Source organism: Fistularia commersonii, chromosome 18, assembly GCF_037954325.1.
Source record: "Fistularia commersonii isolate RoL2024-O1a breed Wild chromosome 18, RoL_Fcom_v1.0, whole genome shotgun sequence".
Lineage (NCBI taxonomy): Eukaryota > Metazoa > Chordata > Actinopteri > Syngnathiformes > Fistulariidae > Fistularia > Fistularia commersonii.
The window spans coordinates 2267966-2282500 of NC_141301.1; the positions used below are offsets into that span (position 1 = coordinate 2267966).

The 14535-nt window shown below is 49.5% G+C and overlaps 1 protein-coding gene across 2 annotated transcripts in view; it reads right to left on the bottom strand.

The window, feature by feature from the left end:
- Window positions 1-2866: 2866 nt before the first annotated feature.
- The window catches only part of gab2 (GRB2-associated binding protein 2), a 37197-nt gene continuing 25528 nt past the window's right edge, over window positions 2867-14535 (bottom strand). Inside the window, exons 3-10 of one of the 2 annotated variants that reach the window (XM_086164912.1) lie at window positions 8091-8322; window positions 5507-6090; window positions 4940-5037; window positions 4585-4864; window positions 4418-4508; window positions 4236-4338; window positions 4034-4153; window positions 2867-3328 (exon numbers count right to left, since the gene is read on the bottom strand). In XM_086164912.1, the coding sequence (XP_086021038.1) occupies window positions 3185-3328; window positions 4034-4153; window positions 4236-4338; window positions 4418-4508; window positions 4585-4864; window positions 4940-5037; window positions 5507-6090; window positions 8091-8322 (1652 nt within the window). In that variant the 3' untranslated portion in view covers window positions 2867-3184. Of the gene's footprint in view, window positions 3329-4033; window positions 4157-4235; window positions 4339-4417; window positions 4509-4584; window positions 4865-4939; window positions 5038-5506; window positions 6091-8090; window positions 8323-14535 lie in introns of both variants that reach the window. The other variant, XM_086164911.1, reaches the window with a different exon arrangement.

Below are 14535 nucleotides of genomic sequence, written 5' to 3' on the forward strand. Positions count from 1 at the left end.
GGAAATTGCGCGGGTTTGTGGAAGAACAAGAGGTCAGATGTGCAAAGGAATCGGAGAATCTCGTAGATCTCCTGTGGAATCCTGTGAATTTTGACGTCCGACAGGAGAAACGGATATTAAAGACTTCATGGATACGGATTTTCCCCCGGAGAGGAAGCGATAGAAAAGAATGACTGTCGTGAAACCACAAGTTCAGACGGCAGGACGTAGAAAATCTGTTTTTTTTTTTTTTTTTTTCGCCAAAGTGGACCGATGAGGCGACAGGGGAGTGGAGATACAAAAAGGCAAAGGGTCTTGAGGAAAGATTCTCAACGGACGTCAAAACCTCACATTCACCTGCCTCTGCAGTCAGGAAGGATTTCCCAAGCAGGTCTGCGTGTCGGCTTATTCTCTCAACCCACTTTTGCTAATCTGACAAATGTGATGTTTGGAAATGACTCCAACGCAATGGTTGCGGGGGTTTTAATAGACGACATCGCCTCGTCTCTTCCCGTCGTGTCTGTGCTCACATCCCTTCATGGATGCATGATGGTAACCCGGGGCGTCCATCCACTGCAGCGTCTCGCCAGGAGACGCACGCCGTTATTTCTTTCATGAACATTAAAGCTATCATTGCACGCAACTGTTAGCGCTCGCGCTTCTCTGTCGAACATCTTTTCGTCTTTCTGCCCCGACTGGTCCAGTTAGAAGGTCGCCGCCTGGCTGGGATCTGCCCGGGGTTTCTGCACCGCGTGGGGAAAAACTGGAATAGACCCGCCGCGCTGACAGCTGTGCAACATGCAACATGTTGTTGTTGTGTTAGCAGCTATGCTACATGTACCTTACCTGTTTTATCGCCCTGTAAATACTTGCCGATACCATCAGTCGGGGTCCATTCTGCAACACGTTTGACCCAAAAGAAAGCCGACCACTGCTAGTCATTGTTGGCTATCACTGGTATTTCATGTTAATTTCACGCATCCTTATCTTAGAAGACTTGTTGTTTTGCCTCGTTACCTTAAAAGACGTTTGCCTTTACACATGACTTTTGTTTTTTTTCCTCGTGTGGGTTCCTGGAGATCATCTTGGTCCAGACTTGCTATGCACGGAAAGTATCTTCAGATAACTGTGTTGGCATTTGGTGCCATATAGTTAATTCTGTGGAGTGTTTTAGAGATGGCATCACATCCAAGAGTGTGTGTGTGTGTGTGTGTGTGTTTGCATTCCAAGGACTTCTACACCCAAATACTCGGTTCTTGATTTATTTCATGTCCACAGTTTTTTTTTTTTTTTTTTTTTTTAAGTCTACCCTCTATGAAATGAAGTGTACCACGTCACCACCACACTGGCATCGTTTGTCATATTGCTTCACAAAAAAAAAAAAAAAAAAAAAAAAAGAGAATGAAGACAGTTTGAGTACATCAATGTTAGTCTAGAGAAGGTTTCCTTAATTCTTTTTTTTTTTTAGTTTTTTTTTATGTCTCGTCTTTACAACCTCTGACTTTAGAATGCACAATAAATTAATAAATTAACACACAAGCCATCTGTGAATGCTTTACAGTAGTAGTAATAACAGTTGTTAAAAAAAAAAGACAAAATCTATCTCTACTAGTACAGTACGTCATCCCAGTGACCGTCTGACCGTAGATAAGTCCATCGCTTACCACACCGAGAAATTGTAATCTACCACAACACACACACACACACACACACACACACGCACACACACACACACACACGCGTGCGCACATGCTCGTCCGCTTATAACAGGCCTCCATCTGGACAATAAATTACACGATTGAAATCCAAAGCCCCGCTTTTCACGCCGCAGGAATACAAGGTAAAAGGGGGAAACGGGAAACGCCCGCCGTGACAGAACTCAAGATTTCGGCGAACCTCCCCATCAGTAAAAAAATAAACGATTAAAGAGAGAATACAAAACGCAGTATAAACGGTAGAAAAAACATTAGGAGGTGAATACCGGTGAAACGATGAGTGAACGCCGTTCGGCGCCGCGCGGGCCGAGGGTCTAAACAGGAAGTGGTTCCAGCCCACAGTGAAATACTGGACTCGAGATGCATCGCTCGGTGAGGCCTGAACGCGTCGCGGCGCTTCCCGGAATCGAACCGAAAGATTCGATTCCTTCAAAAAAAAAAAAAAAAAAAAAAAAGAAGGCGAAACTTTACAGTGAGAAATGAAAATATAAGGCATTCGACACGGTTAACCCACCGGCAGGTCGTCCCAGTGCACGTTTTCATAAATTTACACGCGGGAGAGATTTATTCTTCACTGATGTGATGCCAGATTGGTTGGATTGCAGGTGAAACACAAATATCCCCGAGACCTTGTACTTTTTCTTCTTGGACATGATGTGAATGAAACAACGCCTTCTAGAAGGCTGGAGGCTGGAAAACACGCTCTATCCGACTGCCTTCGACAATTGATTTTCTCACTCAGTGCACTTTAACTCTGAAATGTACTGGATTATTTCCTTTGGGATTATAAAGAGAAATAAGTGACGCCTTTTCTCCGTTCCTCTGGCTGCGTCGCGGCTGTCAGGAGGACTTCGGATATGGAGGCCTCTCCGTGTTTTGCAAGCGGTGATCCTTCAGCCCCCCCCCCTCCTGCACCCACACACACCGCTACCCCTCCCCGTCAAGAAAACATGCACCGCTAAGCCGAAACCACCGCCCGCAGCGACGCTAATCTTCCCGCCGCTTCTGCACGACTCAGCACGAATCGAAGCGAGGAAGAGGGTCCGACCGCGCGGCGAAGGAAAAAAAAAAAAAAAACGAGCGCATCTCGGCGTTTCCCTCGACGCGGTAATCTCCCTTCGAGATGCGGGAACTTGTTGCGAGGGTGGGAAAGAAGGGGCGTCTGCAGGGACGGGAGGGTTAAAAGGTTTTCCCGTGCATGTTAGCGCTTGTCCGTACGCCGTTATACCAGTTTGCGTGTGAGAGCTTCGGCAGGGCGCTGCACCTGTATGGCCGTTTATCCTGCGTGTTAGCCGCGCGCTAAAGCTATAGTCGTAACAGACACCAGGCATAGGTTATGGCTTTTGTCCAAAACGTGGCGGTTTCAAACAGGCTCGACCGGCCGCCGCCGTCACAGTAGAAAAAAAAAAAAAAAGACACCAGAGATGCTCAACTTTAAGACTAGTAGTTGTTTCAGTGGTCATTTGTGTTTTTTTTCATTGAGATCAGTGTCAAGACTTGACCCCCTTGGCCGGCTCAGTAGACTGACGCACATCTGTCCACTCCTGCATGGTGCTCTGCAGCGCCTGGGTCTTCTCCTTGTCCACCTGCACGTAGTCCACCTTCTCGTCGGACGTCACGGAGGATGTGGAGGGCTGCGTGGAAGGGCGACACGGAAAGAGGTGAGACTCCGGCCCTGGAGGGCTAAACGCCGGAAGCGCTAAACCAGGGGTCGGCAACCCGCGGCTCCGAGCGGCTTGGGAAAATAAATGATAAATATTTAATTGAAGTGTGTTTTATTTGTGTTAATTCCTTTTTTTAACTTTAGTTCTAAGATTATTGTGATCTTGAAATATTAAATAAAATTATATTTATTATTTTTCGCCGCTGAAAATAACGTCACGCTCGGGGAAGCCGGTATACCCGCCGGCCGGTAAAGTCCCGATTTGCAGATGCTGCGCGCAGAAGTTCAGGAGCAGAAGTCCCATAAACCAGGTAAAAAAAATATTTATGAAGATATTTTGCAAATATTTATTTTTTACTGTTTACTGACACAGTGATTTTTTTTTCCCGATTTATTTTTAAAATTCAGGTCAAGGTCTGAAAGCCCAAAATGAGTTCCTAACATAAATAAAATTTAATTTTCTCCGTAATACTTTGTGAATTTCAGAAGCAACACACTTCACACTTGTTTATACAAAGTGTAAAGGTAATAAAAAGCAATATATACAGTGGTATCTTTATTTTAGACGTCAAAAAGTAATTGCGGCTCCCGGTGTTTTCTTTTCCGAGGAAACCGGGTCCGAACGGCTCTTTGGCTGTTACGGGTCGCCGACCCCTGCGCTAAACGGTTCGCTTACTTTTCTGTGCGGGCTGGGAGATCCGGGCTGGAAGTCCAGCGCCAGGTAATCCACGTTGCCGCACTTCCTGAGGGCGGGGCTGTTGGTGCCGCTCACGGCCGGGGAGGTAGATGCTGGGTTCTGCTATTTTGGGGGCGAAGGGCGCGGATCAGAACGGACCATCACGGCGAATACGCCCTCCAGATCCGGGACCCGTACTTACCATAGCGACGTAATTCTCCTCGCTGTCTGCGGAGTCGGTGCTGGTGATGCTTTGCGTGGAGATGGGTCGACAGTGCTGGGACGACATGGAGTTCACGCCGGCCCTGGTCGGCGCGGAGCAAACGGGAGGGTTGAGCGTAAGCCGAGCGCGCGAAGCGACCGACGGGCTGATATGAGACTCACATGGGGCGCGTCCAGGACATGGTGACCGGGCTCTTGAACGGCAGTTCGTCGATTAAACCGTTGTTCTTCAGATCCAGCGGCGTCGGCTTCGCTGTGGCAAAAACAAGACGGTCAACGGGCGCCAACGGGGGCGATTCTTCCCGTCCCCCGGAACGCCTTCCGCTTACATTTACGGTTGGGTTTGAGGTTGCGGTTGATGGGCGGCGGTGTGACGTCGCTGAGGCGGCCGGGGCGGTGACACAGCGAGGCGCTGCTCCCCTTGCGGGCGGGTAACGTCGCGGAGAAACCCGGGAAGTCGAAGTGATGCGGGCCGGGACTCATGGGGATGTAGACGTTCTTGGGGCTGTCGGCCAGCGCGGCGCTGAGCGGCGAGGAGCCGGGGTTCATTGGCACGTAGTTGTCGTCGGAGTTGCCGCTGTCCGAGCGGGTCAACGGCGCCTTGGTTCTCTAGAGGAGGGGGAGACGTGACCAAAAAAAAAAACGGAAAACGCCAGACAGCCAGGAAGGAGGAGAGTGACTCACCAGATAGGAGCTGAAGCCATCGTTGACGGATTCCACCGACTGGCCCGAGCTGTTGAAATGGACGGGGCGGTGATGGCTGTTCGTTTCGAAAGACGAGCCTGCGGAAGGAGCGGCGAAAAAAGCGCGGTTAACGTCATTTTCCGTCGCCTAAAAAAGTCGAGGCGTTTCTGATCCCGACTCGTCGCCTCGATGCTACGTGGAAGCTAACGGCTCCGGTCGGTTGGAAATACAGGAAATTTACACGACAGGTGAACGAAAGGTCGCGGGTCAGGCGTCCGAGTTACGAATTCTCCTGATTATGAGTTCGGCATTCCGACAGACAACGCAGTGTGTGTGTGTGTGTGTGCTTTATGAGAGAAAAAAAACAGTTTTAACCCGGAATGCAGGATTCCGGAGCGCGGGAACAGGGTAAGTCACGGATTTCATTAGCGTTTGAACGGGCCAGTGTCTGCTAGACTGGCTCCCTTTGTTTGCGCTCAGATGCTGGGGTTAAACCAGTTTAAGACAGAGCGAGAGGGAGACGGCTGGGAATAAGGTTTTAAAAAAAAAAAAAAAAGGCAGACGTACCTCTGTGGAGCCTGATGTTCTCCACGGCAGGTAGCGTGTTCCTCCGCGGGATGACCGACACCGTAGACGTGTCCCCGTTGTGGCTCCCCACCGACTGAGGACTCCCCCACTGGCCCTCCGACCCCTGGCTGGGTTTCGGGGGCCGCGGCGGCGGGGCGCAGGACGACTCGGAGCTGGACGGCGTCAAGGCGTTGTGATTCTTATCAAACGTCCGGGGTATCTGGTAGAAGGAGCCGGGCGGCGTGGGGAGGTCGTAATTGTCGGGGGGGCGCTCGTTGGCGTGGGCGGCGGCGAGGGCGTTGCAGGGCGTCTGGAAGGTGTACACTTCCTCGTTCTCCAGCTCGGGCTCGCTGTGGGCCGGCGTGTCGGAGTTGTAATTCCGCGGCAGCACGTAACACGCCTCCCCGGCGGGGTCGTCGTGGCCCGGCGGCTGGTTCTTGCCCGGCTTGGGGAGGCTGTAGAAGCCGTGCAGCTGGGCGCCCATGCCGTTCAGGCAGTGCGAGAAACCGTGGGAGAGTTTCTGCACGGCCGAGTCGCTGCCCATGAACAGGTGGCTCCGCGTGGCCTGCGAGAAACTGGCGCTCCTGCAACGTCGACAAGGATGCTTTAACATGTTTGCCCTCTGCCGAAACAAAAACGCCGCCTGCAACCGCGTCCCGTTCACGGCCACTAGATGGCGCAGTTGAGCTGCGTTTAAAAAAAAAAAAAATTAAAAAAAAAAAAAAAAAAAAAAAAACACCAGCGCTAGGAGGCGTGGGACACTTTCGGAACAAAAAGCAGCAGCGAAAGTCAGCGTTTTAGAAAAAAAAAACAATTGTTTCACAGAGACTTGAGCGGAAAGACATAAGTTGGTGTTACTACGGCAACATCCGGGGGCGGGACAAGCCCGGTTTGGGGATCTGGCGGGGTTTCGACGAGGGCCCGGTAATGCGTCTGACGGGTTGCGTGCGCGTTTTTGTGTGCGCGCGTGATAATTCCAACGATTTCAGGCCAGTAATGCATCATTGTAATACATTTACTATTGACATTCCCCGACTATTTCACTTTCACATCCATCTATCCTCCCCCACCCCTCCCGTCTTGTCTCTCCTGGATTTTCTCTAATCATCGATCAATAGTTTTGTTTGGTCGCGCCGACCTCCATCACGGGGTGTCGGTCTGACGGCTCTCGACCCCCCCCGGCCCTCCCGACCGCCGCTAAGATAGCGGAGCGGAAGCCGGCGAGGGAGTGGCGGGAATATATCTGCACCGAGCTGATGAGATGGATCGGGAGGTTTGATTTCCTGCGTTCTGCAGATTTATTTGCAGGCGGCGCCCGCCGAGGGTGGAGCCCCGCCTTTCCCCCGCCTGAATCCGCGGCAGTGATGAATTGCGTCCTCGAACCTCATTGATCATCTTACTGCGCCGCCTATCTGCTGAGCGGCGTTATTAAAGCCACCTCTTGATTCTTGGAAGCGGCCGAGGGAGACGAGGTGAATGCTAATAACTAAAAAACCATAAATATACGGCGTTAAATTCACACGGTGTGTTTTTGCTCGGCTGAAAATGAGGAAGATTTAGCGGAACGTGTCCATGTATGTGCGGTTAAGAGTAATTTAGCAGTACATTGTCTTATACAAATACAAGTGGAACGTCTAAGACTGCTGAATTAATATTAATATTATAATATTAATCATATGAAACAGTTGTTCAGGCTAAGCGGGCTTTTTTTTGTATAAACTGTATAAAATGCTAGTATTTCCCCGCTGCAAACGAACGCTCCAGATGGGGATAAATTTACGACAATCTATTGCAGAATTACATTTTATACATATATATATAATTCGATAATATATATGAAATTTAATTTCATATATATATAAAAATCAGGAGGATACAACTGAATCTATACACCCCATTGAATTGTCTTTTTTTTTTTTAATCCAAAATAAAGAATGATTTAATTTTTTTATTTTTGATGAATTTTATATCGCAGTTTTTTCTGTGTACCGCAGGTTTTTGCGGAATAAATGTATTTTTATATAGTTTAATTATTTTTAGGGTAAAATCAGCATTTTCCAGGGTGGCGTTCAGTATCCTGGGCTCTGATTGGCTGGGCGGGCGTGGTGTCATTCTCTGCATCACGCCATCTCTACTCGCAGCGTTCCCCTGCGCTGTTGCATTCGTATGAATTATAGAGGAAGTGTTCACGGGTAAACGTTAATAAGAATGCGGGGAGGGTCATAAAGCTTTGTAATATATCTTATTAATAAAATAAAAATACCGCCGCCACGTTTCCGTTTTCCCCCGGCTGCTTCTGGAACGGGGTGAACGATCGCCTGCCTCGACACGCGGCCCTGATAGACTGGAACCCCCCCCCCCCCTCGCCAAATGGCGGCGGGAATAGGCTCCGCCCCCGCGCGACCCTGAGCGCAGGATAAGGATGGATGTTATCCAGTCAAAGTCGGAGTAGTCGGCCTCCCCCCTCCCCAGTAGCTGCAACCCCTGGGAGGTGCTGAGGAAGCGGCGTAAACCTGGACGTTGACCCCGCATTAACGGATAACAGGAAGCCGACACAGGACGCCCCGGAGGTCGCGACCTTTACCGTGCGCTCTCCGTCTTCCTGCTCATGCACTGGTGGAGGAGGAGGTAGTCCTGGGGCGCGCTGTTGGACAGCGAGCCGTGGTGGTGCGCGTGTCGCACCGGCACGTCGAAGGTGAAGAGCACGGGCTGGCTGGAGTGGATGGCGGCGTTGGACTTGCGCTCGCCGCTCAGAGGAGCCAAGGAGGCCGTCACGTCTGCGGCCACCGAGCGCGGCATGTGCTGCAACCTGCCATCTGCGGACGGGAAGACGGGAGTTATCGATCGTACGACCCAGTAAAAAGCCCAGAACAAACCCCACCCCCGGATTTAACGCGGTCGTCGTCGGCGCCCGTGTAAACATTTCGATGTCACAGGTCCGGCGTGACGCGCATTTAAACGCTCTAAGCCTTTACATGACCTTCCCTCGGCGCTCGACGGCCTCCGGTCTGTCTTGAAATCAATACAGAATACAGATCTGTCTCCCGGGAGGACGGGGGGGGGGTGGAGTGTATCTATCTGGTTGTTTTTTTTTCCCAGCTAAAGGGTACAAGTAGGTCAATGCACGTGATCAGAGACGTAGTTTTAGACGCCGCGCCGACGCTGATTCGGGACGCCTTTCGCTGTGTGACAACCGAAGCACCTACGCTGAGGGGGCTGGAAAGAAAAAGAGAGAGAAAAAAATGCATAAATCCATGATGGTGATGCTGCAAATAGAACAGGCGGGAGGCCAAAATGAGGAGGCACACACACACACACACACACACACACACACACAAGAGCAGTGGGAGTAGGGAGTGGGCGGCCCAGTGATCCATCGACCCGTGGTGCTGAGTGCAACGCTAGCTGATGGGAGATGGAGAGAGAAAAAAAAAAAAGAGAGAGAGAGAGAGAAAGAAAACTCCACCAATAATGGAACTCTCTCTCTCTTTCTCTATTGCAAAAGATCTGTTTCGTTTTGAAGACACACAGATTGTTTATCTTCAGTCAGTGTAACGTGATTCACTGCGGACGCGCAGCTGCAGCTGCAAGAAAAAGCATTAAAAAAATAACAAGAATACTAATATAAATACATTAATTAGTAAACTAAATACAAAATAAACCACGGAATAAAAAATACATTCAAACATTTATACATTTTATTTATTATTTAAATGAATGTAATTGTTATATAAATTATCATTATTTAGATAAATTCAATAAATTAAAATGAATATGCTATGTACACAAACACACACACACATATCATACATGTATATATAAAAAACACCATTTATTGAGACTCTTCAAATGTGAACATATTTAGTTATTAATTGTATGAATTGAATGATTTAAAATTCAGTTACTATTGCAAAATCTATAAACGTGACCCAATCCTTGCTTCACCATCTCCAGCGGGTGAATCCGTGACGTCCTCCTGGACAAATGAGCTGATGGATGCCCGAGCTGCTAATTCAATAATCAACATCTGCTTGTCCACCCCCCTTGTGCCCAAGAGGCACACACACACACACACACACACACACACCATTACCCCACCCCAACCCGCCGCCTCCTCATCTACACGGGACCACCACAAAGAATCTCTCCGTTCAAACCCCCCCGGTTAAGAATAGGTCAACGTTCTGAGTCACGATGTGAGCTAATCACACCAGAGACGCGACGAAAAACCAGAATAGACACACAAACGCACTGTGTGAGAAGGGATGCACGTATGAACGGGGAGGAGAAGGTGGGGGGGACGGCGGTTCCCACTTGGCTGAATGAGGTCAGAGTCGAGCCGGAGGGGGAAAAGGCCTCCGCTATGGGGTGTCCGGGCCAGTGGACATCAGTGAGATGGCGTCCCGGAGCCACACATGCAAGGACTTCCCCCAGTAATCCTCAATTACGCCATTGTTCGGAGCGTTCTCGCTCTCCTTCGAGGCGTCATCTCCGCCCCTTCGGAAAAAAAAAAAAAACAAAACGCTTTGTAAACAGCGTAGGCCGCACCGGCTCGGATTGGATGTATCGATTGGTCGCGGGAGAGCCGGCCCTCCTCCTGCCTGCTGGAGAAAAGAAAAAAAAAAAAAACAAAACAAAAAGCAGGTTTGGCCGCTTCGTCACCGGGGTTGGGAACGCGTCACGGCCGAAACGACGTCAGGGAACCCGAGGGCGCGGCCTGAAATGATTTTTCTGGAATACGCGCTGCCGGGAATCACAAAAGAGATGAAAGATAGCCGCCGCCGCTGACGCTAATGGCCCAGGTGATGAAAATGGCACTTTTCTTTCAAGGTGCTCCCGGTAATATTTCTCCCGTAATGACACCCGAAGCGAGAACTCATTTGTTACGGAGAAATGTAATAAGACCAGGCGGCCTCCCCTTCCTCCCCACCTTCCCCCAGTTACAGTTAATACAGTAACAAGCCTGATGTCATTACCGGGAAGAGTTCTCTCTTAAGCTACGCTAAGCTAAGCGGCACAGAAAAAGCGGCTCGTTATTCCCATGCCGGTCATCTCGACTCGGCACGGACGTTAAATCCCGCATCGGCGAGACTTTTTTTTCGGGTGAGGAAGGCATTTCGGCTATTCGGGTCAAAGGGGCGCCCGAGTTCACCGGCAAATTTTCCAATTATGCTGTTTAATACATCACACCTACCGTCTCATCTGCTCTTTGAGCGTAATCTAATAGAAAGCGGCTGCTGGTCTCGGGGGGACCAAATTTAGAACCCTGCCGAAGAGCCGGGACAAAGGGCGCCTTTTGTGCGGCGTTCATTTCCTCCCGGTCCGACCAGAATTAGAGGGAAGACATACGCTAATCTAATCTGAAATTAGGATGTATAAATAGAAAATATAACCGACCTATCGGATTCAATCAGAGGTCGTCTGATGGCGGGGAGAACGGGGGGGCGAGGGGGGGGTTGAATCCCCCGGATGCGATGAAATCATCGTCCATGCGGTTCGAAAACGTTGTTTTCCCCGGGTAGGAGGGGGGAAAAAAAAATTCAATTTCCTTAATGGTTTGGCGAGAGATGGCACTCAAACATATAACCAGTGGGCTATAGGGTGCAAATTAATCTCCAGCCTCGCCGTACGCCGGGCGGGGGTTTCCTGATCCCGCCATAAGTCTTGTCGCGATGTCCTTGAGCCGCGACTCTACCTGCAGGCCGAAGCTGAAAAGGAGCACAAACCCTTTAAAATACGCTCGTTACGTTGAATGCGGCGGGACACCATTTGGGGTTCGGGGGTTACATTTTCGCTTCTTAACTAGCAGCAGCAGCAGCGAAGTCACTTCGGAGAATTGGGGAAAATGGCGTCCCCCCCCCCCCCCCCCCTCCCGCCCTCCTGCAGCCGGTCCAGAGAGGACATGTCGGTTTCAATGGCTCAAGAAGGACGGCACAGACGGCCATTAGGCAGAGCAGACACACACACCAGCATTTCCCTGATCACATTACCCCCTCCGACCCCCCGCCCCCGCCGCCGCCGCCGCCGCCCCCGCATGCCTGCCCGGTCCGTGGCATCATGTGAGCACCGCCGGCCGACCGACCGCGCCGCAAACATCGATCCGCCTCCGAGCCGGACTTATCAATCACCTAAAAAGGTTCACGTCCGCCCGGGTCAATAAATCGCAGGGTTTGGATTAAGTTCAGGACACGCGCGTCTCATTTTGAGAGCTGACCCGATTTCCGCCGGCCGATACGGGCGGATGAATTTCGTGGCGGTCCGAGCCGAATCCAAGACGAGAGGACATCGGGGCCTTTCTCACCGTAGGAGCTTTTTGCAGTTCCAAGATTTTTTCCAGGAAGTGAACTATTTCTTTGTGCGTTCCGACAGCAGAGGACCAAGGAACTGTGGACCAAAGCTACTTGAACCTTTTTAGCTCCTACAACCTAAGAAGGGGCTTTTTACAGCTCCAAAGAGATTCTTGGTAGCCACGCCCATTTTAGGATTCTGCCTAAAGTGCACCGGCCTTGTATTTCTTGCGCCATAGTGGACAGAAACATCGAGAAGAGCTACAAAGACGTCTGAGATCTTCTGGTCTGCGACGCCTACCAGGGGTTTCCAAGGCTTGCAGAGGACATTTGGCAACATTTTGTCCATAATAAGAACAGGGTTAGCTAACGGCGGAGTTCTGTGCCGATAAAAATACTTAAACTCTGCTCTTCGTGTTGCCCGTGTCGCCTTCCTCTTCTTGCTGCTGGTTTCTTTTTGAGCGCGGCGTTAAAGGCGGATATCACACATCCTATTGTGGTTCCTTACGGCCCGACGAGAAACCAAAACTGAGAAGATCACAACAATAGCACTTTCAACTTGCAAAATACATATTTCATTGCTTGTTTATATATTGTATAGTTATTTTATTGCCTATCTGTATATTTTATATACATTATCTATTTTCTACAGTTTTATATTTGTATTGTTCAGGACTACAGATGGAAATTAGCTATGAGCTACAATCTGGTACAAACATCTCTGCCTCTGTGCTTAATGTAATTGTACACTGTCCTAATAAACTTCAAAACAATCAAACAAACAAACAAGTTCCTATGCAGGAGACCAATTCCTGGAACCAAATTTGAGTTGAATAGTATTTAGAACAGTTTCTCAGAACTTTTCTGTCCAAAGGTGTCTCAACTTATGCTCATATTACGCACATAAATAGGTACGTCCGTACTTGAAGTTGTCAAATGTCACTGCCTGAAGACATTTCTTGCCCGGTTGCCATGTTTTCTTCTTCCGTATTCCACTGGCCGCAACTTTAGCGTACCGCGCAACACCGCTCCCCAAGACTTTCGGCGGTACTGCCGTGTTTGTATCCGTATGCCTGCCGAGAACGTGCGCAATAATGCACGCAGGTACCCTTGGTGGGCCAACCAGACGAAAAACACTGAAAAACAGGGACCAGCGGTGGCGCTCGAGTGCACGGAAATCTTACCGCACAAACACGGTGTTGCTTTTAAGGACATGAAGACAAAAGAAGAGTCAACAAGTGTTTGACTGATAAAAGGCCAAATGTCCCGCGCTTTGCAAATATTGTGGCAGTGCTGCAGATCCGTGCACAGCTGCCAGGATAAACTCCATCTGCATCAAACACGGGTTGTGTACACAGGAGGCAGCTCTGCAACCACACTTTTGTATGCGCCGTGGCGGTTAGCTTAAGAGGATGACGGGCGAAGAACGGACGCCCGTCCTGCAGTGACGGAACACTGTGTTTTACGAGAGGAAAAAAAAAAAAAAAAACACACAAAGATCGTGGTCCGACCAGCTGCTCGGACGACAAAAGACGGGGACACTCCTGGAGCCGCACATCAGCTGCTGGAAAGCAAAAGCTTCTCAAACCGATTGTTTGTCGGAGGCGGGCGGCCAGGGGACCGACTTCCCGACCATCCAAGATGGCGGCCTCGAGAAGGGAACCGTCTTTTCCTAAAAATACGACTCGTGAATCCATCTCAAGCAAAGCTCATGGAGGTTCTTCAAAACAAGGGGGTGTTTTATCTTTTAAAGCATCACTACATTTAAAACCGCACTATTAGCACCTTTTGCACTGGAGGAACTTTTCAGGAATGACGTTTCTCAGAGCGTCAGCGACCTAGAGATATTTTTGTTCCGTTCCACGCCATGTAGATGCTTGGTGATTGGTAGAAGTCATAAGCCACGCCCGTTACAAGATACTTCTGGACAGAACCATCCAGAAATAGACCAATGAAGAGGTGCAAGCTTCTGGTCACATGGGTTTTCAGCGCTTGCAGAGGAACATCAACATTTTGGCCAAAATAAGTACAGAGTTAGCCAAAGGCGTGGCTGCAGGGAGAAGAAAAAAACAGTTCAGTCCATCTGATAGTCCATGGTAATTATTCCCGACATGCAGAACTTGGACGCTGCTTCCACTTCTTCTTTTGGGGTTTGTTTTTGAGCGAAGGTACATGTCACAGGTCCCTACCGCCGCCCCTGACTGCCTGTGTGAGTACAAAAACTAAAAGCTAGCCTGGAGGAGGCTAGTTTTTGAGCATGAATACTTTTGGTCGCTTGGACGGACACCTGTGTCTTACAAATAAAACCAAAACACGAGTTCCCACTCCCTTGTTGTTGGTCCTGATGCTCCTCCCTGTGCAAGGACCAGGAAACACTGAGCAGATCCTAATATCATCATTCTATTTTCCCAAATTGTAACACCAGCGGAAACCAAGTATCTGTGACACGGCCATTTACAGAGCTTATTAACTCGATTTATTGTAAGTCGTTTTGTGCGGCGGAGTTACTAAATCAAAAAAAAAAATCTGACTTGGAGGCGCCGAACTCGTGTTCTCTTTGAATCGCTGAAATGGTTTCTTCCCCTCCGCCCCGCCCTCTCCACCTTCTGCCGGACGGCCGTAAAACAATAAGGGACAGGATAGATTGAGGATGCAAAATAAGAATTCAAAAAAACAAAACAAAAAACCAACATCTCATCTGACGGTTGAGACTATCCTCGCCTGGGAGTTCAAACAACCGGG